General features: G+C 55.1%; 1 protein-coding gene across 1 annotated transcript; it reads right to left on the bottom strand.

Moving 5' to 3' along the window:
* Positions 1–1174: 1174 nt before the first annotated feature.
* ACAP1 (ArfGAP with coiled-coil, ankyrin repeat and PH domains 1) lies at positions 1175–22399 on the bottom strand. The gene is made up of 22 exons (XM_056863541.1): positions 22330–22399; positions 19075–19132; positions 18675–18794; positions 18248–18301; positions 16818–16876; positions 15706–15889; positions 15474–15518; positions 13813–13908; positions 11955–12029; positions 11171–11280; positions 10582–10633; positions 10045–10145; positions 9121–9232; positions 8138–8346; positions 7660–7729; positions 6958–7052; positions 5729–5894; positions 4571–4747; positions 4334–4443; positions 3267–3377; positions 2020–2069; positions 1175–1281 (listed from the first exon to the last, which is right to left on the bottom strand). Exons 1-22 carry the CDS (start codon positions 22380–22382, stop codon positions 1175–1177), a joined length of 2214 nt encoding a protein of 737 aa, XP_056719519.1. The 5' UTR covers positions 22383–22399.
* Positions 22400–23510: the final 1111 nt, after the last annotated feature.

The following is a 23510-nucleotide window of genomic DNA, read 5'->3' as shown; positions in this document are numbered from 1 at the left end:
GCTGCATTCGACTCCTGACTCAGTCATGGAGTTCACTAGGGCCCTCTGACCCAGTCACTCCCTATTTACTGCACTTATGCCCTGCCTCCCCCCCCCCTAAATTCTATTGTCCTGCTCTCCTCCGTTTTATCCTCACAAGAACCCTGTGAGGTAGGTTAGGCTAAGACAGCATTACTAGCCCGAGGTAAGCAAGGAAGCCTTCCATCTCAAAGTGGGGATTCGAACCTGGGTCTCCCAGATCCATCACAGTAACCGCTACTCCAAACTGATCTACAGTATCCAATCGTCTAACCTACCTCACAGGGGTGGTGTGACGATAATACAAGGAAAAGCATCCCATGTCCACCACTGTTAAGCTACTTGAAAAAAAGAGGCAGGGGTACCACCGCAATGGATAAATCTGAGCAAGCAGCCCCCCTCCACGTGGGTGTGGGGGCTTCCGCCCTAGAGGGAAGAACCTGGGCAATATCTGAATACAAGCAAACTTCTTTTAATAAAAGAAAATGCAATACTGGAGCTGACAGCAGCAGCCAGAAAGGACTTCAATTCATGGTCGGCTTCCTGTCTTTGAGGCAGCCATTTTGCTGGGGCTCCTCTGCGCTGGCCCCTCTGGGCTGCCGTGACCAGAGTGGGCTTGAAATCCAAAAGAACAAAAAGTGTGGAAAACTTTATTTATATCGCCTCAAAGATGAGAAATCCCTGCTGCTGCCCTTTGCGACGTCGGCCTCACATCTCTTCCAGGCCCTGTTTCTCCACATTTGTGCAGCCTCCTTTGGGTCGCAATCTGCACCCTGTTGCCACAGGACTGAAGTGTGCCCAGAGAGGATTATGGGCAGGAGAAGATGCACCGGTCAAGAAGTTCATCCGGGGATCGATCTCTCCACAGCCAGGCCAGAGCAGAGAGCAATAAATAAAACATGGGCAAAGGGGGGTAGGGGGACACAGAGTCCAAAGTGAGGTATTGGGAAAGGGCGGCCCTTCATTGGCACGTACCCCCCCCCCCAGTTCCTTCTTCACACTCCACAAAGTCACCAAGATGACGGCAAGGACAGAGTCATCCTTCGGGGAGTCTGGAGTCATGGACTCCTTTCCCCAGGACCGTACAGAGGATGGAGGCCGGTGGTTCCCAAACGGCCCTCCCTTCCGGAAGCCTGACGAGGGGTGTCTTCTCCCGTCACAACGTGGTGAGCTTCAGGTCGTAGCTACGGCGGGTCAGCTTGTCGGGGTCATTGGAGGCCATGAGGGAGAAGTCTTGGAAGATGTCGAGGTATGTTTCGTCACCTGGAGGAGAAGGAGCCCCAAAGAAGGTTACCGTCTCCATCCCAGTCCATTGATGCCCCCCCCAGAGTGTGAAGAGGGCCACGCAGCTCCAACCTGATCAACCACTGAAGGTCTTTGCACCCCCAAGCTGTCTGTCCCACTATTTCCAAATCATTTATATTAGAATTTATCTACACTACAGCCTTAAAAAGGTAAAGGTCCCCTGTGCAAGCACTGGGTCATTCCTGACCCATGGGGTGACGTCACATCCTGACGTTTACTAGGCAGACTTTGTTTGCGGGGTGGTTTGCCAGTGCCTTCCCCAGTCATCTTCCCTGTACCCCCAGCAAGCTGGGCACTCATTTGACTGACCTCGGAAGAGGGGGAGGCTGAGTCAACCTTGAGCCGGCTACCTGAAACCAACGTCCATCGGGATCGAACTCAGGTCATGAGCAGAGCTTGGACTGCAGTACTGCAGCTTACCACTCTGCGCCACGGGGCAGCCTTAAACTAGCTTCTCAATCACCCCACCCAGGGAACCAGAGCTCTGCATGGTGGGGTGGGGGGCTAGGAATTTCTAATTCTCAGTGCCAAGGCATAAAAACATTTTCAATAAAACAAACAGAACAAATCCCTCACAGAAAAGTACATTTTCACTGTTCCCATTTTATTGAAGGGGAAAACTGAGGCCCAGAGCTTTTCCAGGTTATGTCCCCCCTCACTCTGATAGCCCCCCTCCCCAAAGCAGGTAACACTCACCTGATTGGCCATGGGCCAGCTCAACCTCACGCATCTTGGCCAAACGGAGTCTTTGAGACACAGATACAGAATTGGGGGGGGGGGAGGAGAGAAAAGGAAACAGCCATGGGACAGAAGTTATGAACACCAAACTCCCACTTCCTATCCAACCACTTCTCTTCCCCCTCCCCAAAACCTCCTTCTTACCCACCCACCCATTCAGCCTCTTTTGCAGAAGAGGATTCAAGTCATGAGGGGCACAGATGTTTAGTAGTTCCTGCACTAGGGTCGGGGTAGACTGGATGACCTTTTCTCCTCCCCCCCCTCCAGTTTTATGATCCCATGCTCTTTATCATCTCCCCACCCTAAACTGGAGTCCAGCAGCACTGTAGAGACCAAACAGATTTTCAGGGTGTAAGCTTTTGAGATTCAAAGCTCCCTTCGTCAGATACAAGTAGGAATGGAGATCCCGGAGTCCTTATATCCCAGTCAGAAGGTGGGGGGGGTGTTGCAAAGAAAGGAGTCAGGATGCAGGGGGACAAGCCAGAATGCAGCCAGACTGATTTGAGTAGGGAAGAAATGCTCAGGGGCAGGACGTTAGCATCTGTCGTGAGATAAGAATCCTATGTCAAGTTGATTACATTCGGCGTGGAAGCTCTGCATCCCGAGTTCCTTCTTTGCAACACCCCTCCCTCATTCAGATTGGGACATAAGGACTCAATAAGGAGCCAGCGTGGCATAGTGGTTAAGCGCAGTGGTTTGGAGTGGTGGACTCTGATCTGGAGAACCGGGTTTGATTCCCCCACTCCTCCACATGAGCGGACTCTAATCTGGGGAACTGGATTTGTTTCCCCACTCCTCCACACGAAACCAGCTGGGTGACCTTGGGCTAGTCACAGCTCTCTTAGAGCTCTCTCACCCCCACCTGCCTCACAGGGTGTCCGTTGTGGGAGGGGAAGGTGACTGTAAGCCGGTTTGATTCTTCCTTACGGGGTAGAGAAAGTCGGCATATTAAAACCAGCTCCTCTTCCTCCTCTTCTTCTCAGGGTCTCCATTTCTGATTGCATCTGACAAAGGGAGCTCTGACTCTCAAAAGCTCATATTCCAAAAATCTGGTTGTTCTCTAAGGTGCTCCTGGACTCGAATCTGGCTCTCCTACTGCAGACCAACTCCCCTCAGGGCTGTCCAGCAGAGCCACGTAGATCTTTAGGTACCAGGATTGGATAGCAGGAATTGGGGGGGGGGGAGAGAAGGGAAATCTCTCTTACAAAGTCACAATGTCCGCATCGGCCAAATCTATGGCAATGGAGAGCGGATCTTTTCCTTCCTCGTCCACCGCATTCATATTGGCGCCCCGCTTGAGGAACAGGCAGGCCAGCCTAGCCAAGGGGAGAGAAACAGGCACTTGTTGGCTGCTTTCACAAAAACACACAACTGGCACCTGGAAAGCGCCTTGGCATTCCTTATTTGCGCAATGCTTCTAACAGTCCTGCAAGGTAGGATCAGTACTGCTGCCCTCGTATCGTCAATGAGGGGAGGGGGCTCGCAGAGGTGAGGTTCCTGGCACACAGCTCCATCCTGGGTGCTCTCAGGCCAAGTGGTAGATCTTGGCCTTGCCTGCCTCACAGGACTGTCATGAGGATAACACAGAGAAGGAGAGAGGCCAGTGGGAGCTTCTTCATTTTATTTTTCCATTTTCCTGGCTTTCCAGAAAGTGGCAACCCCATTCTCGCAAGAAGTGCAGGACAGGAAATTGAATTAAACCAGCTGTACTTGTAGATGAGTCACACCAATTTAAAATCTAACTCCAGAGTGAAATTTGCTTTCCACTCCTCCTAAAGCACAAAAGAAACCCCAGCTTTCTACCAGCCAGCTTGTTTAGGATACAGAAGAGCTCAGGTCTTCCTTCACTCTGGCAACTCAGGTTTTCCAAGGCTGCATCAAGGGCAGGCTATCTGTGAGCTGACCCAGCAAGGGAAAAGAAGCCCAGGCCAACAAACCAGAACCCAGCTCGACCGAGCCTTTATGCCATGATGCCCATCTGCACGTGCCCTGGCCTGGACGGTCCTGGCTAGCCTGATCTCATCAGATCTGGGAAGCTAAGCAGGATCGGCCCTGGTTGGTACTTGGATGGGGAGATGGCCAAGGAAGTCCAGAGGCAGGAAATGGCAAACCCCCTCTGTTCGTCTCTTGCCTTGAAAAGCCTACGGGGTCCCCATAAGCCTGCTGCAACTTGACAGCACTTCACTCCACCAGTTTTATCTGCCTCAACATAGAAACGTAGAGCTGGAACAATGAGAGCTAAAAATGTATCTACACCCAAGGACGTACGTACCCCGTGTGACCCAAGATGGTGGTGTGGTGGAGGGGCCCCCGGCCCCTGCTGTCCGCCTGGTTGACGCTGGCTCCATTCTGCAGCAAGAACTCACAGGCCAAAAGGGAATTCTGTGGGGAGGAGGAGGTTAAAAAAGCTGATGGATGTCTGAGAGAGTTCGAAGCAGCTGGTGGGTTCTGTCCCCCCCCCACAACGCCTGTCCCCTGCCCCCCGGTCACGTTAGAGCAACAGGCTCACCGCAGCCACTGCCTGGAGCAGAGGAGTGCGGCTCTCGTGAGCCATGTTGACCCAGTTGACGTCGGCGCCATGGGCCAGGGCATCTGCCATCGTGGGCAAGCTGGGGGGTGCGGCGGCTGCGCGGTACAGCAGGGGTCCTGGGTGCAAATGGTGGAGGTCTTCTCCAGGTGCTGCACTCTCTCGTAGCCCTTAAAGACAAGCAAGAGTCAAACCAGGTGGACTAAAGCCACAAAATAACTGCTACATTTTGGGCGACCAAGAACAGGTTCTGGGGCTCGCCCGTCCTACCAAGAAATCCGGCCTCTGATGAGGCAGCCCAGCCTCCACACACATCCCTGCACTCCAGGAGGAAAGGTACCCCAGCAAAATGCCATACCTGCTGAAGGAGATGCATTTCCTGGACCGGTGCCTGCAGGGAAGGGGCAAAGAAGAACGTAAGGAGAGCTCTGAAGGAGTGGGGAGGGGCCGCGGCACAAGAGAGCATCCACTCGGTACGCAGAAAGCTTGAACACATGAAGCTGCCTTCTACTGAATCAGCCCCTCAGTCCATCAAAGTCAGTATTGTCTACTCAGACCTGCAGCGGCTCTCCAGGGTCTCAGGCAGAGGTCTTTCCCATCACCTACTTGCTTAGTCCCTCAACTGGAGATGCTCCTGGGGATTGAACCTGGGACCTTCTGCATGCCAAGCAGATGCTCTGCCACTGAGCCAATGCCCCAAGCTCCAGGTTCAATCCCCGCCATCTCCAGTTAATAAGGACCAGGCAGTAGGTGATGTGAAAGACCTTTCCCTCCCTGAGACCCTGGAGAGCAGCTGCCTGTCTGAATAGGCAATACTGACCGTGCCGGACCAAAGACCTGACTCAGTATAAGGCAGCTTCATCTGTGCATCAGACTGAAGGTCTGCCTGCCTCCAGGAAGCCCACAGCCCTCTCCCACCTTGTTCTGTCCCTAGTATTTCGCATTCTGTGGTATACTGTCTCTGAACAGGGAGGCTCCATTCAGTTTTCACAGCTAATAGGCCAGTTACGGGATAGGGCTCTCCAACCCCATCGTCAAAACCACACGGTAGCAATTTCCTCCCTTTCTTCTGCTTCCCACTAATTCATCCCTCTACCCTCTCTGCCTTGAGAAAGAAGGAGGGGTTCTCACCATACCTGCTCTCCCCCGAGCCAGATGTGGAGGTTTCGGTTTGGGGAACGGTCTGGGGGGCTTCTCAGGCCCACGCCCGTCTCCACCCTGGCTCAGCCGCCCCCGAACTTCAGGGAACTTGGTGATGAACTTCTTTTCCACATACTTGGCACGGATCCAGGCCTCCTTCTCAGAACTGGGGGGGGGGGGCACAAAAGCAGCATAACTTTTAAAGAGATGAATTCTGCACATGCTCAGAGGCATTCTGCTGCAAGTTCATATGAATCAGGACTGAAGAAGAAGAAGAGTTGGTTTTTATATGCCGACTTTCTCTACCACTTAAGGGAGACTCAAACCGGCTTACAGTCACCTTCCCTTCCCCTCCCCACAACAGACACCCAGTGAGGTAGGTGGGGCTGAGAGAGCTGTGATTAGCCCAAGGTCACCCAGCTGGCTTCGTGTGTAGGAGTGAGGAAACAAATCCGGTTCACCAGATTAGCCTCCGCCACTCATGTGGAGGAGTGGGGAATCAAACCCAGTTCTCCAGATCAGAGTCCACCGCTCCAAACCACCGCTCTTAACCACTACACCACGTTGGCTCTCTACACCACGCTGAGCTCTGGCACTGGTAAAGAGAGGAGTGCTACTTGCAGAGACGCTCACCCCCCTGCAGAATAGCAGCACCTAACATTTCCTGGTGCATCCTGGGAGTGGCTGTTCCCTTGAAGGTAGCTAGATGGGGGGGGGTGCACAGGTGAAGTGGGTATGTCTCACAGAGGCCATCTAGAGGCTAGGACAGGCAACTGCAGCACAGCACCATCTACTGGACAGGTGTGAGAACTGCACCTACCTCATACATCTTAACAGAAGGAGAAGAAGAGTTGGTTTTTATATGCCGACTTTCTCTGCCTCTTAAGGGAGACTCAAACCGGCTTACAATCCCCTTCCCTTCCCCTCCCCACAACAGACACCCTGTGAGGTAGGTGGGGCCAAGAGAGCTCTAAGAGAACTGTGACTAACCCAAGGTCGCCCAGCTGGCTTCATGTGGAGGAGTGGGGAAACCAACCCGGTTCACCACATTAGTGTCTGCCGTTCATGTGGAGGAGTGGGGGAATCGAACCCGGTTCTCCAGATTAGACTCCACCGCTCTTAACTACTAAACTACGCTGGCGGCCTGCCAGGTGTGCAGGCACACAGAATTCTATTTCACTGGAAGGTGTGCAAAAGTTTCAGGTGCTTTCAGGGAAAGAGCTTCTCACCGGGAACAGCCAGAGTGGGGACGTTTCATGTTCATCTCTTCCACCCGCGCTTCATAGATTTGGTTGATGACGCGATTTCCCAATTCACACATCAGCTACAGTGGAGAAGATGAGGGAGAGAGTTTTGGCATTAACTTCCTCAAACTTCCACCCCTCCACACACAGCTGCATGAATCCAGAATTCCATGGGGGGGGGGGCTTATGAATCATAAGAGTTGAAAGGGATCACCAGGGTCATCTAGTCCAACCCCCTGCACAATGCAAGAAATGCACTACTACCTCCCCCCCACACCCCCAGTGACCCCTTCTCCATGCCCAGAAGATACCCAAGGTGCCCTCCCTCTCATGATCTGCCTAAGTTCACAGAACCAGCATTGCTGACAGGTGGCCATCTAGCCTCTGCTTAAAAACCTCCAGGGAAGGAGAGCTCACCACCTCCCGAAAAAGCCTGATCCGATGAGGAACCGCTCTAACTGTTAGAAATTTCTTCGTAATTCTTCCTCATTAAAGCATCTCTGGCCACCAGTGTTGGGAAGGATCTTTCTCTGCCCAGGTCCCTGGAAAGCTGCTGCTGCTGGGCAGAGGAGGAAGTTCTGGGCCATAGGTCTACTCCTTTCTATGCTCAGCTGGAGAACACCAATTTCATGCATGCCCACCCTATTGCAGAGAGTGTGCCGCCACCCTTCCATCTGCCTAGGTTACCTTCACAAGCTCAGGTTCCCAAGAGTCCAGTGTCAGCGATCGCACCTTGGAGAAATGCACACCGAGACTCCTGTGGAGAAAAGGGAAGGTGAGACAGGAGGAGGAGGAAGAAGAGGAAGAAGGAGAAGAAGAAGAGTTGGTTTTTATACGCCAACTTTCTCTACCACTTAAGGAAGAATCAAACTGGCTTACAATCCCCTTCCCTTCCCCTCCCCTCAACAGACACCCTGTGAGGTAGGTGGGGCTGAGAGAGCTCTAAGAGAGCTGTGACTAGCCCAAGGTCACCCAGCTGGCTTCATGTGGAGGAGTGGGGAAACCAACCTGGTTCACCAGATCAGAGTCCACCGCTCCAAACCACTGCTCTTAACCACTACACCACGTTGGTGTAGCAGGGAGAAAGAGAGGGAGGCCAGTAAGCCATGGAGGGAGGCATCCCACACCCCAGCTGACCTCACCCCAAACCCAGGTGCCAGCTCACCTGTGGATGCCTGAGCATTCGATGCAAAGGGTGATGCCCAGGTTGATGCTGGCCCATTCGGGCGCAGGCTCACGGCAGTCACAGCACTGGGCATTGCCCTCCAGCCGCTGTACCCGATCCACAACGTGCTTGTCCGAGCCCCCCCGCAGCCGCCGGCCCATGGGGGACTGCAGCTTGGCCGCAGAGAGAGATGCGGCTCGCTCCAGGGGCTGCCAGGGAGGGAGACAAGAGAGGCCTTGGTGGATTCTGCCATTGTAACAAACGTGCAAATGCCAAAATCTAGAGGAAGGCCCTGCAATTCCAGATCTGAGAATCCCTGTTTTCATTTTTTTACAATGACGTTCCTAGTCCTTTTGAGCCTTGGAAGACAGGTTCAGAAATTCTCACATGGACAGATGAAGCTGCCTTCTACTGACTCAGACCAATCAGCCATCAAGGTCGGTATTGTCTACTCTGACCGGCTGCGGCTCTCTGGGGTCCCAGGCTGGGGTTTTTCACATCACCTACTGCCTGGTCCTTTTAACTGGGGATGCTGCCAGGGATTGAACCTGGGACCTTCTGTGTGCAAAGCAGATGACAACCTCAGGATGAACAGCTTGCAGTTAGGCGCGAGGAGGACAGGTCTATCAGTGGCTACTAGCCACGGTGACTAAAGGGAACCTCCACATTCAGAGGCAGTCAACCTGTGGATCCAAGTGCCGGGAGACAGCATCAGGGGAAGGCCTCGGCCTCTATCCCCTGTTATTGGTCCTCCAGAGGAACTGGTTGGCCACTGTGTGAGAAGACAGGATGCTGGACTAGATGGACCGTCACTGGTCTGACCCAGCAGGGCTCTTCTGAGGTTCTCATGATCGCTCCCACAATATAAGCTCAAGGTGGGTCGATTCTGAAGAAGCAGATTTAACTCACAGAGGACGAGTCTATGCCAAGCGCCAACCGGCCCCACAACCTTATACCAGTCCAGACCTCCCCCACCCGCTTACCTGCCCTGGGGGCTCTGGGTGTTCCTCACTGTAAGCTGAGGCGATGCTGTTTTGAACGGCGCACACCCAGGCTTGCAGGTGGCGCTCCGAATCCGCTTGGAGGAGGCAGCTCCTGCCGGAGAGGGAGAGAGAGAGCGAAGGACCATTAAGTAAAGGTCCCCCTGCACAAGCACCGGGTCACTCCTGACCCACGGGGTGACGTCACATCCCAACGTTTACTAGGCAGACTTTGTTTACGGGGTGGTTTGCCAGTGCCTTCCCCAGTCATCTTCCCTTTATCCCCATTTTACCGACCTCGGAAAGATGGAAAGCTGAGTCAACCTTGAGCCGGCTACCTGAAACCAACTTCCATCGGGATCGAACTCAGGTTGTGAGCAGAGCTTGGACTACAGTATTGCAGCTTACCACTCTGCGCCATGGGGGTCTTTTGAAGCACCATTAGGAAGGTGGGAATGGGGTGCTGGGCTCGGACTGGGGAGACCCCTGGTTCAGATCTGCACTTGGCCTTGCACTTGGGCCGGTCGCTTGTGTCCTCAGCCTGACCTGATTCACAGGGCTGTTGTGAGCATAAAGGGAGAAGACGGGAGGAGCCATCCTTGACTCCTTGGAGGAGGAAGCAGACCCTCCCTAGAGATGGACCCAAATTCCCAGAATCCTCTATTTATTTATTGACCTCCCCTATACCCCACCTTTCTCCCCAATGGAGACCCAAGGTGGCTCACATAATTCTCCTCTTCTCCACTTTACCCTCACAACAACCCTGTGAGGTAGGTTAGGCTGAGAGTGTGTGACTGGCCCAAGGTTATCCAGCCAGCTTCCATGGAGCAAGTGGGGATTCGAACCTGGTTCTCCCAGATCCTGGTCTGGCACTCTATGGTCACATTTGGGCTCCCTGAGCCCTGGCGAGCCCAGGAGAAGACTCACTTGGAGGGCGAAACCACTTCGAAGCAGAAGCGGCGTTCGTGGTCCGGGCACGGTTTGACGGTACATAGCCGCAGATCCTCAACCACCACCGTCAAGGCATCCTGGGGGGGACGGGGACAGAAAGAGAGGGGGGGAGGCTAGTGTCAGAATACTGCCCCACCCACCCCAAATTGCAGCCTCATCTTTAATAACAACCCAGGGGAACTGCCACAAACACACATACACTCACAGGCCAGTGGCTCTATTGCCTCGGTCCATCAAAGTCAGTATTGTCTGCTCAGTCCGGCAGTGGCTCTCCAGGTCTCAGGCAAAGGTCTTTCCCATCACCTACTTGCCCAGTCCCTTTAACTGGAGGTGCTGAGGGTTGAACCTGGGACCTTCTGCATGCCAAGCAGATGCTCTACCACTGAGCCACGGCCCCTCCCCAGACCAGGGGTTCCGATGGATACGAAGCAAGGGACTTCTTGCCCCTTTCGAAAGTAATGTCCCCACCCCTTTCTCCACCCTTTCTTTCTCCTCCCCACCCAGTCTTCTCACCTTTGCCTTTTTCTGATATACCAGCTGGTTGCTTTGTATGGAAAACCAGCGCCTGCAAGAGAAAGAGAGAGACGGGTTGGAACGACAAGAGTCGAAACTGGGAGCTTGGGGAGGGGGCAAGAGGACAAGGAGTGCAGCAGATGGGGGGGGGTCACAGATTTTTTTTGGGTATGTATTTAGGAGATTTCCAGGCTGCCTCCCCAGAGATCTGCTTGAGGGGCTAAGAAAGACTAAAACATCAGATCGTAACAACCAGCAGACAGAGCCCTCGATGAAAGGGATCCCAAACCAGGCAGAGAAACATCCAGGTATGTGTGGGGGACATAATGAAAATCTAGACTCCGTCATAAAGAAGAGGTCTAGCAAGGCAATTAGCCAGAATAGCTAAATGGAGCTTCCACATCTAAAGGCAGTCTACCTTCAAGTATCAGAAACTGGGAACAAACAGGGCACATGCAGGCATTGGCTGGTAAGAGTGGGGGGCTGGATTGAGCCGGGCAGATTTTGGGTGCCGGACAGAATCGTAGTGCTATCTTGCTACTCCCAGCTGGAGAGAAAGAGCGCGTGGGGGGAGGGCAGCACCTCTCACCTGCTCCATGTCTTGAAGGCGTTGCTGGCCCTTTTATAGAGGTAGCCTTCCATCACCACCACCCCTGGCTCTGTACGGAGCTCGGGAACCGCATCTTCTTGCAACAGGTCCTAAAGGGGGGCAGAGGGGCGGTCCCTCGTTACAAGACAGAAAACTTCCCCACGCCAAGAACCAGGCCTGCCTCTTCTCACCCTCCAAAAGGCAAACATAGTAGCTGGCCCCTCCAATTCTGCCTAAACTCCGCCCCCTTGTGTGCTGTCTCCTCCCATCCTGCTTAAGCAACTCCCCATAATGCTTCCTCAACTTTTCTGGGTCCCGCAGGCACTCTAAGCCACGCCTCTGTGTTCACAAGCTCCTCCCACCAAGCGCCAGGCCCCCACCTCCTCCAACACTCATGTCCTAAGCTCGCTGTTATCCGATCTGCTTCTGTCTCTAAGACTCCTCCCACTTGCCTCAAGCTCCTCCTCTTTCTCAGAAATGGTCAGACTGTAAGCTCTGCCCCCAAACTCCAAGGGCACTTTCACACATGCCGAATACTGCACTTTCAACCCACTTTCAATGCACTTTAACGACCGTTTGCAAGTGGATTTTGCCATTTCACACAATAAAATCCAGTTGCAAAGTGGATTGAAAGTGGATTGAAAGTGCATTATTTGGCATGTGCGAAAGCGCACCAAGTCTCCTCCCAACTTGCTCAAGTGCCTCCCCTTCTTGGCTCCCCCATCTAAAATGTACCCCCTCTGACCCCTCCCACCCCACCCCTGCCCCCTTGAGCCCCCCTCACCTTCTGCTTGATGACGGTGTGCCGCTGCTCCATGTCCCGCTTTTCTCGGGCCGACTCCAAAACCAGCTGATGGAGCTGAAAAAGGGGAGAGAGGAAGGTCTGGGGCTGCTTTGCCAAAAGGGCGGCAGAATAGGGCAGCCCATGTCGGAAGCTGCCTGTGAGCCCAAACTCCTGCTAAATCCCCTCCCACCCAAAACATCTGCTTTGGTTTCTTCCAGCATCTGGGCTGAAGAGGCCAATTCCCTCCTCTTCCCCCAAGCCAAAACTCAAGGTCAGGGGTCATTTTGCAGGGAAGGACGTGGCTAGAAGCAGGAAGCAGCCGAGCGGGATTTGAAGCAGGCAGCTTCTGCAGAGACAACTCACAAACCCGGCATTAGCATGAGACACTGGGAAATTTCGGCTTCAAAAGAGTTTAAACACCAGTCTGGCTTCAACCAATTTGTTCAGATTCCTTTCATCTTTTGCAAAAGACAAGTCAAGAAAGTTCTTGTTTAAACGATCAACATTTGGAGAATAAGCGACCTTCTCTAACACAGAGCTAAAACGGTTTTTAAAAACAGGTGAACAAATACAAGACCCATCAGTATTACATAAGATCCAAGTTTTAAACAGCTCCTGATACGGATTTCAACTGCACACCCAGCAGCTTTTGTGGATGAGAGGAATTCACGGTGGCTAAAGCGTTGCTTTATTTATTTATCTGACGTGTCTGTATTCTAGAGGCAGCGTGGTATAGAGGTTAGAGCGTCAGACTAGGTTTCGGGAGACCCCACTTTGGAAGAGGTGAAAACAACGTAAACCGCCCTGGGGAGAAAGGTGGTTTGTGGAAACAAATGGGATGAAAAGGCCACCTCTGGCTGCTTCTCTTCCAATCTGGGTTTTTTCTTTCCCAAAGCAAACACTGAATAAATACTTTACAGGGATCTCCTCCAATCTGGGGCAGGAAGTGGGGAGGCGACGTAGCCCATTGACTGTGGGGGTCTAACGGCAGGACAGGGAGGGTTTTCTCAGCCATTCCAGCTCCGGCTTAATGCAGAACATGAGCCGAAGCCCTTAAAGCTCCCTGCCCTGATGAGAGGGGCCCGTCTCAACAGCATCTTTTCGGGGACTTCTCACAGTCTGCTGTCAGTTCCCTCGTACAAAAAAGTCCCCAGGGAAAAAATCCTCCTGGGTGCAGAATATCTTTAAGCCTGACAGACTGCCACTTCCCCATTGGGGCCACGATGCTCCAGCCTGCCTTACAGACACCATTGACATCCGTGGTGGTGGAAAATGCTGTCCAATTGCCACTGACCCCGTGGTTTTCCAGGCAAGAGACATTCTGAGGTGGTTTGCCATTGCCTGCCTCTGTGTAGCTGTCCTGGCCTTCCTTACTGGTCTCCCATCCCAGGACGAACCGGGACCAACTCTGCTTAGCTCCTCAGATCTGATGAGATGGGGCTAGCCTGGGCCATCCAGGTCAGGGCACCATTGACATTAGGGGCCCATAGCTTGTCCTCAAAACCCTCCCTTCTGAGATGAATGGGGATATCCAGGGACCAGAAGGGCAGCCTGGCTCCCACAGCCCCTCTGCCCCCCTCCCCAACACCTATATATGATTTCCCCAGACCAGACCCCTACCTGGGGAAGCCAGACGCAGGACCCGGGAGCGTAAGCGGTCTGGTGCGGCTGCATGCCCGCAGTCCATGCAGTGGAGAAGCTGCGCTCCTACATCCTGTTTGTCAAGCCCAACTCTTTCCTGACAGGCGCTGCTCTTCCTCTGCCTTCCACTCGCTTCCTCCCTCTTTCTCGGTTTTGCCAAGAGGAGAGGAGAGCTCAGTCCCACCCCTCTCCTCCCCCGGGGTGGGGGTCCTCTCACCTGCGCGGCCAAATCCTTGCGATACTGTGCCAGCTCTTTCGCCATATAAAACCCCTGCTCCAGGTAGGAGGACTGGGCTTCCATAGAGGTCAACATCTGGAAAGACAAGAAGTCCCGTCAACCTGGAAGTGCTGATGGGGACTTTTGCTTCCGAAGAGAGAGGATCCAGGTGTTCAAGCCTGTCCAGAAACCACAGATCCTGAGTGTAACGTCTAACCCCAGATAAACACTTTACTCTGCTCTGGTTAGACCCCACCTAGAGTACCGTGTTCAGTTTTGGGCACCGCAGTTTAAGAAAGATGTAGAGAAGCTGGATCGTGTCCAGAGGAGGGCAACAAAGATGGTGAGGGGTCTGGAGACCAAGTCCTATGAGGAAAGGTTGAAGGAGCTGGGTATGTTTAGCCTGAAGAGGAGAAGACTGAGAGGGGACATGATAACCATCTTCAAGTACTTGAGGGGCAGTCATATAGAGGATGGTGCCGAGTTGTTTTCTGTTGCCCCAGAAGGTCGGACCAGAACCAAAGGGTTGAAATTAAATCAAAAGAGTTTCCATCTAGACATTAAGAAGAACTTTCTAACAGTGAGAGCGGTTCCTCCTTCCCTGGAGGTTTTAAAAAAGAGGCTAGATGGCCATCTGTCAGCAATGCTGATTCTATGACCTTAGGCAGATCATGAGAGGGAGGGCATCTTGGCCATCTTCTGGGCATGGAGTAGGGGTCACAAGGGGTGTGTGGGGGGGAGGTAGTTGAGAATTTCCTGCATTCTGCAGGGGGTTGATCTAGATGACCCTGATGGTCCCTTCCAACTCTATGATTCTATGATTCTAAAGGAGGGTGGGCTGACCTCAGAGTGTCATTATTATACTAGGCTGCTGGGTTTGCGGACAGACTCTGGGCCTGGAGCTTCCATGCTCTGCAACAGAGGTTTTCTGCACCCTCTCCCCAGAATGTAAAATGAGAGCTAGTCAAAATGTTAATGGGACACTCCAAAACGAATCCCCTGATTTCCTACGGCAGTTCCAGAGATTCCAAATCTGGTGTTTATCACAAAAACAACAACAGTCGGGCATACGAATCCTGCACATACACATGTGAACCTTGTGAAGGGGAGGGGCCGTGGCTCAGTGGTAGAGCATCTGCTTGGCCTGCAGAAGGTCCCAGGTTCATTCCCCGGCATCTCCAGTTAAAGGAACTAGGCGAGTAGGGGATGTGAAAGACCTCTGCCTGAGACCCTGGAGAGCTGCTGCTGGTCTGAGTAGACAGACTTTGATGGACCGAGAGTCTGATTCAGTATAAGGCAGCTTCATGAATTCATGAGTACACCCTTTCAGTGATCCAAAGAGGTGGGGGCGCATAGCTATGCACAGAGAAGCAATGATAAGAAGAGCTCGATTCAAGTCCAGGAGTGCCTTAGAGACCGACCAGATTTTCGGGGTATGAACTTTTGAGAGATAAAGCTCCCTTTGTCAAATACATTAGTATCTGATGCCGGGAGCTTCAACTCTCAAAAGCCCCCACCCCCCAATATCTGGTTGGTCTCTAAGGTGCTCCTGGACTTGAATCAAGCTCTTCAACTGCAGACCAACATGGCTACTCTCTGAAACTACCAAGAATGTTACCAAGGAGACAATGACAGAAACAAAACAAGACAAAGTTACTCACAAACTTCAGGATCTCAGATTTCTTCTTCGACTGGATCACATTGATCTGGGAAGGCAGGGAAACTCGTTTGCCCCTGGAGGGATTCCGCTCCTTTCCACCCCGACTCTCAGCTGCCAGCCGCGGGGTCTCTCTAAGCTCCCTCCCGGATCAGAAGCAGGGGTCCCTGTGGCTCCCCTTCCCAGAGCCAGAAGAGGGCCTGGGGGTCGCGGCTGCCAGTCAGGTCCACCCCTACCTTGAGGATGTAGTCGAGGGCTCGAGCACGGAAGGCAGTGCGGGCAGCCGTCAGCGCGGACACGGCCTCTTCGGCCTCGTGGTGGCGCCGCCGGGGCACCTCGGCGTTATGGTGGAGGGCGCTGGAGAGGGTTTCGCTGTTGCGTTCAAAGTCCTTACGGGTCTCCTTGAACTGCTTAATGTCTCTATGGCATGGAAGTTACCAGGTAAGTGGGGGCGGGTGGGGGGACAGATGCAGCATCCTATAACCCCCAGCTGTTCCCACTGCAGCCATCCCACTCCCTCCTGGTCATGCTCTCCCCTCTCAGTCTCCCCCGACGCCACCACGCTAATCATAGGGTTGCCAACCTCCAGCTGGGGGCAGAAGATCTCCCTGAATTACAGCTGATCTCCAAAGGTCAGTTCCCCTGGAGAAAATGGTAGCTCTGGAGGGTGGACTCTATGACATTACACCCCACTGAGGTCCCTTCCCAAACCCCGCCGTGCCCAAATTGGCAACTCTAACTAATCACCACATTGGGGTATCTGGAAAACTCAGGGGGGGGGCATAGCCTCAAACAAATCCCTCAAGCCCCTGACAGAGCGCCCCCCCCCCACTCCATGGTGTGCTGTTAACCAAATCCCTCGGCCTCCATCAAGTCCAACCACCTGCTCAATGCAGGATCAGCCTAGAGCATCCCGGACAAGTGCTTGTCCAGCCACTGCTTGAAGATGGCCAGTGAGGGGAAGGCTCACCCACCTCCCTAGGCAGCCGATTCCACTGCTGAACAACTCTTACTGTAAAAACATTTTTACTAATATCCAGCCGGTACTTCTCCGCCTGCGATTTAAACCCACTGTTTCAATGCCTCTCCCCTGCTGCCAACAGGAACAGCTCCCTGCCCTACTCTAAGTGACAGCCCTTCAAATAAAGAGAGCAATCATGCCCCCTCTCAACCTCCTCTTCTCCAGACTGAACATTCCCATCTCCCTCAGCCTTTCCTCGCAGGGCTCGGTCTCCAGGCCCTGGATCATCCTCGTCGCTCTCCTCTGCAGCCGCTCGATTCTGTCCTCATCCCCAGTCCCTCTTCCCAAATTATCCTCTTCCTTTGCCAGACTCTCTGGGTGGCTTACTCTTTCACCAGGCTCTGCAGCTGTTGCTTGAAAGACTGTTGCGTCACATCCAGAAGTTCCTGCCACACAGAGAGGAAGCAAAGAGGGTTGGGGGGGGGTGTTTCCAAGACTGATTTTCTCACCCAGGCAAGATTAGGAACCGTACAAGAGTCTGGCAGCTCTGGCGATCATGTGGGAGATGGGACGCCCTTCCCTCTGGAGAAACACACAAGCCTTTGGGGGGATTTGGGGCGCAGTAGGAGAAAAGATGCACTTGGGGGAAGGAGAGGCAGAGACACCCAACCTGCCACGAACCCAACCCCTTGGGACAATCTCCCGCAGAAGCCCGCTTGATAGATCAGCTCTTGCGTAACACTCATTCAATTAAAGAAGGCTTGAGCGGGAGAATATCCTGCTGGACTGCGGCCACCCCCAGACAGGGAGCGGGAAGAAGGCTGGGCATGGGGGTATCAGAAGGATTCCCTTCTCCTGGCATCCTGCCCGTTCCGTCTGACCATCATCCAAGCCGAGCCCCTGCCTCGGAGGAGGCAACTGGCATTCAATGGGCTGCTCCAGGGTGGGGGCTGATCTGCAGCGTTCCCTCCCCAAGCCCCCGCCTGGAACCAGCTCTTTTCTCAGCAGAGCCCAGTTGAACTACAGCTGGCCGGCCGTTTCTGCTGCCCGAGGCAACCTCTGCACTTGCAAAGGGGTCAATTCTTTCGTCCCACCACCTCCAAGGCTTAAGGATGGAGGAGGGAGACATCTTTTCTTTAAAAACAAAAGCAGAACCAATTTAGATTTTTCTGCCTTGTTGGTGGCGGTCAGGTCCTCTCGTCACATCATCCAGAAAGCCCTGCAAGGTCACACTGGGGGCCCAGCGCCTGGTTTCCAGAGGGCCTTGGGGATGGCTCACAAGGAGGCCACTAAGGCAGGGCATTTGCCAGCATCTGGAAGCTGGAAGGGCCACCTCTGTTCATGGACGTTGTATGTAATAGCCAACAGCCACTGGTAGACCCCTCTCCCCCTCCACGAATTCCTCCAGCCCCTTTCTAAAGCCATCAGCGTATCTTGTAGCAGGGAGTTCCATTGGCTAAGTTACACACTGCGAGGAAGAACATTTTCTTTGGGCTGCACAGAACCGAGTGCCTTTCAAATTCATTGAGTGCTTATGAGCTCTAGCACCGTGGGGGAGAGGAAACTTTTCTCTCCTCCCCACGCTAATAAGCCTCTCTCATGTCTACACCCTCCACCCAGCTGTCCATTCTTTCTAAACTAAAAATGCTTCAGCCATTCCTCATACGGCAGGTGTCCTGTCCTCCATCCCCCCGGCTTTGACTGACTGACAATCTCCGATTCGATCTCCCAAGAGATGATACAGCCCCTGACCACCTCTGGAGAAAGGTGGGGGTGACAGTTGGGGGGGTGACCCAAGGAAAGGAGCTCTTTCTCACCTCGTGCCTGGTGATCATTTGGTTGAGGCTCTCCGAAAATTTTTCGAGGCATTCCTGGAAGGCGGCGCCCATAAAGACAGAGGGGGGGGGGGAAACCACTGTGAGGGGCTTGGGTGCAATTTAAACAAATGAAAAGCACACAGGCCTGTCCTGGTGGGGAAACCCCCTTTGCCATTCATCCAGCACAAGGGACGAGGATACATAGGTCACCCTCCCTAACCAGTTGGGATCTGCAAACATCTGGACTTCCTGCCCTCCAGCCCTGACACAAACCAGTCTTTCCAGCGCAGCCACCAGGGCTGGCCAGACCAGCTGAGGCACAGCAGGGGGCCAGAAGCTCTACCTGCTCCCCGCCCCCCCCCCCATGTCTGGCCTGCTCGTTCTTCCCCGCAATGCCGTGCAGGTAGCTCTTCCCCAGCACACTTACGTTCATCATGGGGTCCCCCTGGGAATTATGCGACAGCTCCTGGACACCGGACACAAAATTCTTGCTGTGGGCACAATACTGCCGCCCTGACTCGAGCATGGTGGTGCAGAGTTTCAGCAACTTGGGGGGGGGGGGAGGAGAGAGGGCAGAAGACTCAGAAGACCCACAAACCGCAGCCATACTGTCGTTCCCCCCCCCCCCGAAACCTCATCTCCTGATGCACCCCAGCTGCACCTTCCTGGAGTCCCCTCAAGCAAACCAGGGCTGAGCTTGCTGGATCAAAGCGACAAAGCTCAGGTTCCAGGCAAGACCCACCAGCCGCATGGCCAAGAGACTCTCGGCATGCTGGTTCACCCTGGGCGGCCGGCTTTTCTGGTCACCAGGTGACCGGTCCCCTCACCTTCTCCAGCTGGGTCTCCAGCACAGACACTTCCGTTTCCACCGTCTCGATGGCGGCCCTGAGGTTGGTGGAAGAGACGAGGGAGGGGAAACCGCATTAGAAGAAGAAGAGCTGGTTTTTATATGCTGACTTTCTCTACCATTTAAGGGAGACTCAAACTGGCTTCCAATCACCTTCCCTTTCCCTCCCTACAACAGACCCTGTGAGGTAGGTGGGGCTGAGAGAGCTGTGACTAGCCCAAGGTCACCCAGCTGGCCTTATGTGTAGTAGTGGGGAAACCAACCCAGTTCACCAGATTAACATATGTCGCTCATGTGGAGGAGTGGGGAATCGAACCCGGTTCCCCACTCCAGATCAGACTCCACCGCTCCAAACCACCACTCTTAACCACTATACCACTCTGGCGAGAGTGCAGATAGATCCAGTTAACCCACCAGGGGGCACCTGCAGGGCCTTGGAGAGGTCACTCGCTCTGCCTCAGTTCTTGACTTGCCAAAGGGAGGCGGTAGCGGCTAACCTCACAAGGCTGTTGTGCATGTCAGCCCTTTTGCAAAATGGCTTAAAAACGTTCTGTACATGATTAACAGCAGCAGGATCTGAGGAGAATTCCCTGGGGTCCCTGGCCAAAGCCAATCTACCGCCCCCAAATGGAAGGGTGTGTGTGCTCGGAGCTGTCTGTTTCACCAGCCGGCTCAATGAGAATGAGGGGCAGGCGTGGGTCTGATTGCCGGGGAAGGGGACCTGGAAGGAAGAAGGGGAGCCTTCAACAACAAGTGGGAAATGGAGCAGAGGAGGGAGAAGCGGCCAGTTCAGGGTCTCCGGAAGGGCCCCATGACCTCCGCATAGGGGCTGAATCTCCCTTGCTCTTCCCCTGTTCTCTTGCGGTCACCTCGCAAGTTTCCTGCCTCCGTCAGGTCTGTAACCACTTCCTATCCGTTGCCTGGAAACCTCCCCACGGTTTGGCTTGCTCTACTCTGCGCAGCAGCCAGTTTTTGCGATTCGCACAAACCCCAGGAGGGACACTGGGAAAACTGCAAGGGGCAGGCAGGTACCCCCCCTCACCCTCGCCCCCAGGTGCAAGACGAGACAGTCAGGAAGAGCCCCCGAAAGGGACAAGTCTTTCCTCTCCAGTTCTACCACCCTTACGCCAGCAACTGAGACTAAAGACAATTACAGGGGTAACTACCCCTGCTTGGGCGGAGGCGCAATATGCAGATGGAAGAAGGTCTATCTCCTGCCAGGTGCCCGGCCTCACTCTCCAGCGAGGCAATGCCGTCTTCTCTTGAGTTGCCCAAGATGGCTGCCACGCACACGTTCCCCACGATGCATTAGGGCTGTGGCTCGAGAGAGAAATAAGTTATTGAGGCAAGTGCTAAATGTGGCCAAACCGGAGGGTGGAAAGAAAAAGGGGCACGGGAGAAGAAGCCGGCCAAATATCGGGTTTAATAATACCAGGCCATGCAAAAAAGGGGAACTGTCCCACCCGCAGGGGAGAAGATGGTGCTGTTAACCCCTCCTCTGCTGGAGCCCCATTCTGAAATGAAGATCCTGGCTACCCCCCTTCAATGCTCCCCCGGAAAGACGCGGCCGAAACGTGGCAAGTGGAAATCGATGACTCTTGGAAACGGTTTGTCACACACATGAAGTGCACAGAGTGGAAAATACGTGTGACTTCTTTCTAGACCTCAAACCAAGAGGCTGTATATAATCAAAAGCATTTCTGCCTCACAACGTTTCAGCTAGAAGACAATTACATCTCTCTCAAAAAAGAGAGGTTTGGGGTTTGAGCCCTGCCGCAAGCCATCTGACCAGGACAGTTTGCCCCTCATGCCAGCTAGGGAGGCCTGGCACAGGTGTGGGTCTCCCGGAGGACTCAGCATTCGCACGGGGTTGAGGGAGACTGCTGGGTATGGGCTGAACTTGTGGGAATCCCTAATCCTGGCTGGGCCGACTAGAAGCGCCTCTCTAGACTCCTGTGGGCCCCTCATGCTCCAGGGCATTCCCCCTGCTCCAAAGCAGCAGGGACGCATGACCCAAGAGGCCCAGTGGCATGGAAATCAGAATTCAAACACAGCACCCTCTTTCATTTGGGAGACTGCATGCCCCAGGGGATTCGCTGGTAGGCGTAAAGCGCTCAGGGCCCGTCCTGACCACAACGCCCCCATGATTCATTTCCCGGAAGGTTGCCCCAGACTTGCGAAAGCAGGTACAAATCCATCCAAACACACCACAGTGATGCCCAGCGTGTGCCAGGCTGCCCAGAGCGCTTCCTCAGCTCTACCTGCTTTCTGAACACCTCCCAGCCCCTGGCCCCTCACCACTTCCTGCCCTCCCAGCTGGGCAACGTGAAAAAGCAACAGGGAGAGCTGCGTTCATCAGCACCAGAGTGGAAAAACCCCATTCCGGAAGCAACTTCAGAAAGGCTGGGTGTGCAGGGGGGGCACATGCCAGTGAAACAGGGTGCCTGGGCAGAAACTGGAGGGAAGGGCTCCCCACAGACCCCCTTCCTGGCCAGGTACCCCAGAAACCAGAGCCTGGCTTCCACTATGGAGCATGGGCACCCTAGTGCTTCTCCTTGCTAAGGGCCCTCCCTTGGAGACTGGCCAAGTGTCCAGAAAGCAGCCCTGGCCCTGGAACAAGGAGGAAGACCCCCCCCCCCGACTGCAGGGGGCAGCAGAGAGGGCAGAAGCAGCTGCTGTTCGAAGCACAAGAGCAGGGGCTGGGGAAGCCCTTGGCAACCTTCTCCACCCCCCCACCTGTGGGGTGATGCGATGAGCTCGAACATGGGAGCACCAAGGCGCCCTGCCAGGCCGGTCCCCATATCTGGGGCCTTCCCCATGGCTGTTCCCTGCAAGGAGGGCCAAGATAGCGGGCTGGGCGCCCCTTCCCTCCCCCGTCGCAGCGCTTCCTTCCCTCCGGAGGGGTCTCAGCTTTGACCACTAGCAGCCACTGCCCGTGGCTGGCAAAGCCCCCCCCCCCCGCCATCCATCCAAGAAGCGCCCGGCTTCCCTGGACGGCGCGGAGGGAAGGCTGCGCCGCGCGCGAGCGGGGAGTTGCGCGTCCGGAGAGCTCCCGCCGCCGCTCCGGACACGCCGCACGTCTGAACGCCGCCCGGGCAGTCCAGTGCAGAGCCAGCTGGCGGGGGCGGGCGGGCAGGCGGCACCAGCCCGGGCGAGCCGCCGCCTGCCGCCGCCTGGCACCGGCCGCGCGACCAGCCCGCCAGGCGAGGAGGGGCGGGCAGGCGGGGGAGCCCACCTGAAGCGGGGCGAGTCCTTCAGGCACTCCTCGAAGTCCAGCTTGACGGTCATGGCGGCGGGGGGGCGGCGGGGGGGCGTCGGGGCCCGGGACGAGCAGCAGCGGCGGCGGCGGCGGCGGCGGCGCAGGGAGAGGAGCCGCCAGGGCCGGCGGCGGCCGGGGGGAGGCGCCGCCGGCAGCCGCCCCCGCTCCGCCCCGGGGAGGAGGGCCGGCCAAGCGGCGCCGCCCGTCGGAGGAGCCATGCTCCCGCTGACCTGCAGGGGGCAGCCCCTTCCGACGGGCCGCCTCTCCCGGCACCGGCGGAACTCCCGGCGGCCGCTCCGGATTAGACGCGGCAGGCCGGGCTCGTTCCCCCCAAAGGGAGGAAGACACGAGGAAGCATTTTCTAACCGTGAGAGCGCTTCCTCGGCGGAACAGGCTTCCTCGGCAGGTGGGGAGCTCTCCTTCCCTGGAGGTTTTGAAGCAGAGGCTAGACGGCCATCTGTCAGCAATGCGGATTCTAGGACCTTAGGCAGGGCATCTTGGCCATCTGGCCATGGAGTAGGGGTCACTGGGGGTGTGTGGGAGAGGCAGTTGTGAAATTCCTGCATTGTGCAGGGGGTTGGACTAGATGACCCTGGTGGTCCCTTCCAACTCTATGGGCCTATGATTCTAAGACCTCGCGGGCGCTTCGGACGGCGGTGCGGGAGGGCCGGAGCAGATGGCCGGCAGGCAGGGACCGAGCACTGGCGGGCCGCGGACGCACCACCGAGGGAGGCTGCTTCGGAACAGATACAGGCAGCCTGCGCCTCGGCAGAGAGGCCACGGTCACACGTGCCACCCGCAACAACGCGTAAAACCTTGCTTGCGGGGATGAGCCGTCCATCGCGGATCGCACTTTTGCAATGTTTGGCAGCATCGCCTCGCGCACATGATCCCCCTTCCCCAGCCCGTCGGTTTGCACGTTAACCTGAGAAGGCGGAGCGACCCATAGATGAATCTCGGTGAGAAAGACGGACTACAAACATCGTAAATGCAGATAAAGTTGGGCCTGGCCTTTGTGGGGCAGCATTCATATGAACACATGAAGCTGCCCTATACTGAATCAGACCCTTGGCCCATCAAAGTCTGTATTGTCTACTCAGACCGGCAGCGGCTCTCCAGGGTCTCAGGCAGAGGACTTTCACATCACCTACCTGCCT

Source organism: Euleptes europaea, chromosome 18 (genome assembly GCF_029931775.1).
Source record: "Euleptes europaea isolate rEulEur1 chromosome 18, rEulEur1.hap1, whole genome shotgun sequence".
Classification (NCBI taxonomy): Eukaryota; Metazoa; Chordata; class Lepidosauria; order Squamata; family Sphaerodactylidae; genus Euleptes; species Euleptes europaea.
The sequence above is the reverse complement of the archived record's forward strand: the minus strand, read 5'-3'. Positions and strand labels throughout refer to the sequence as shown.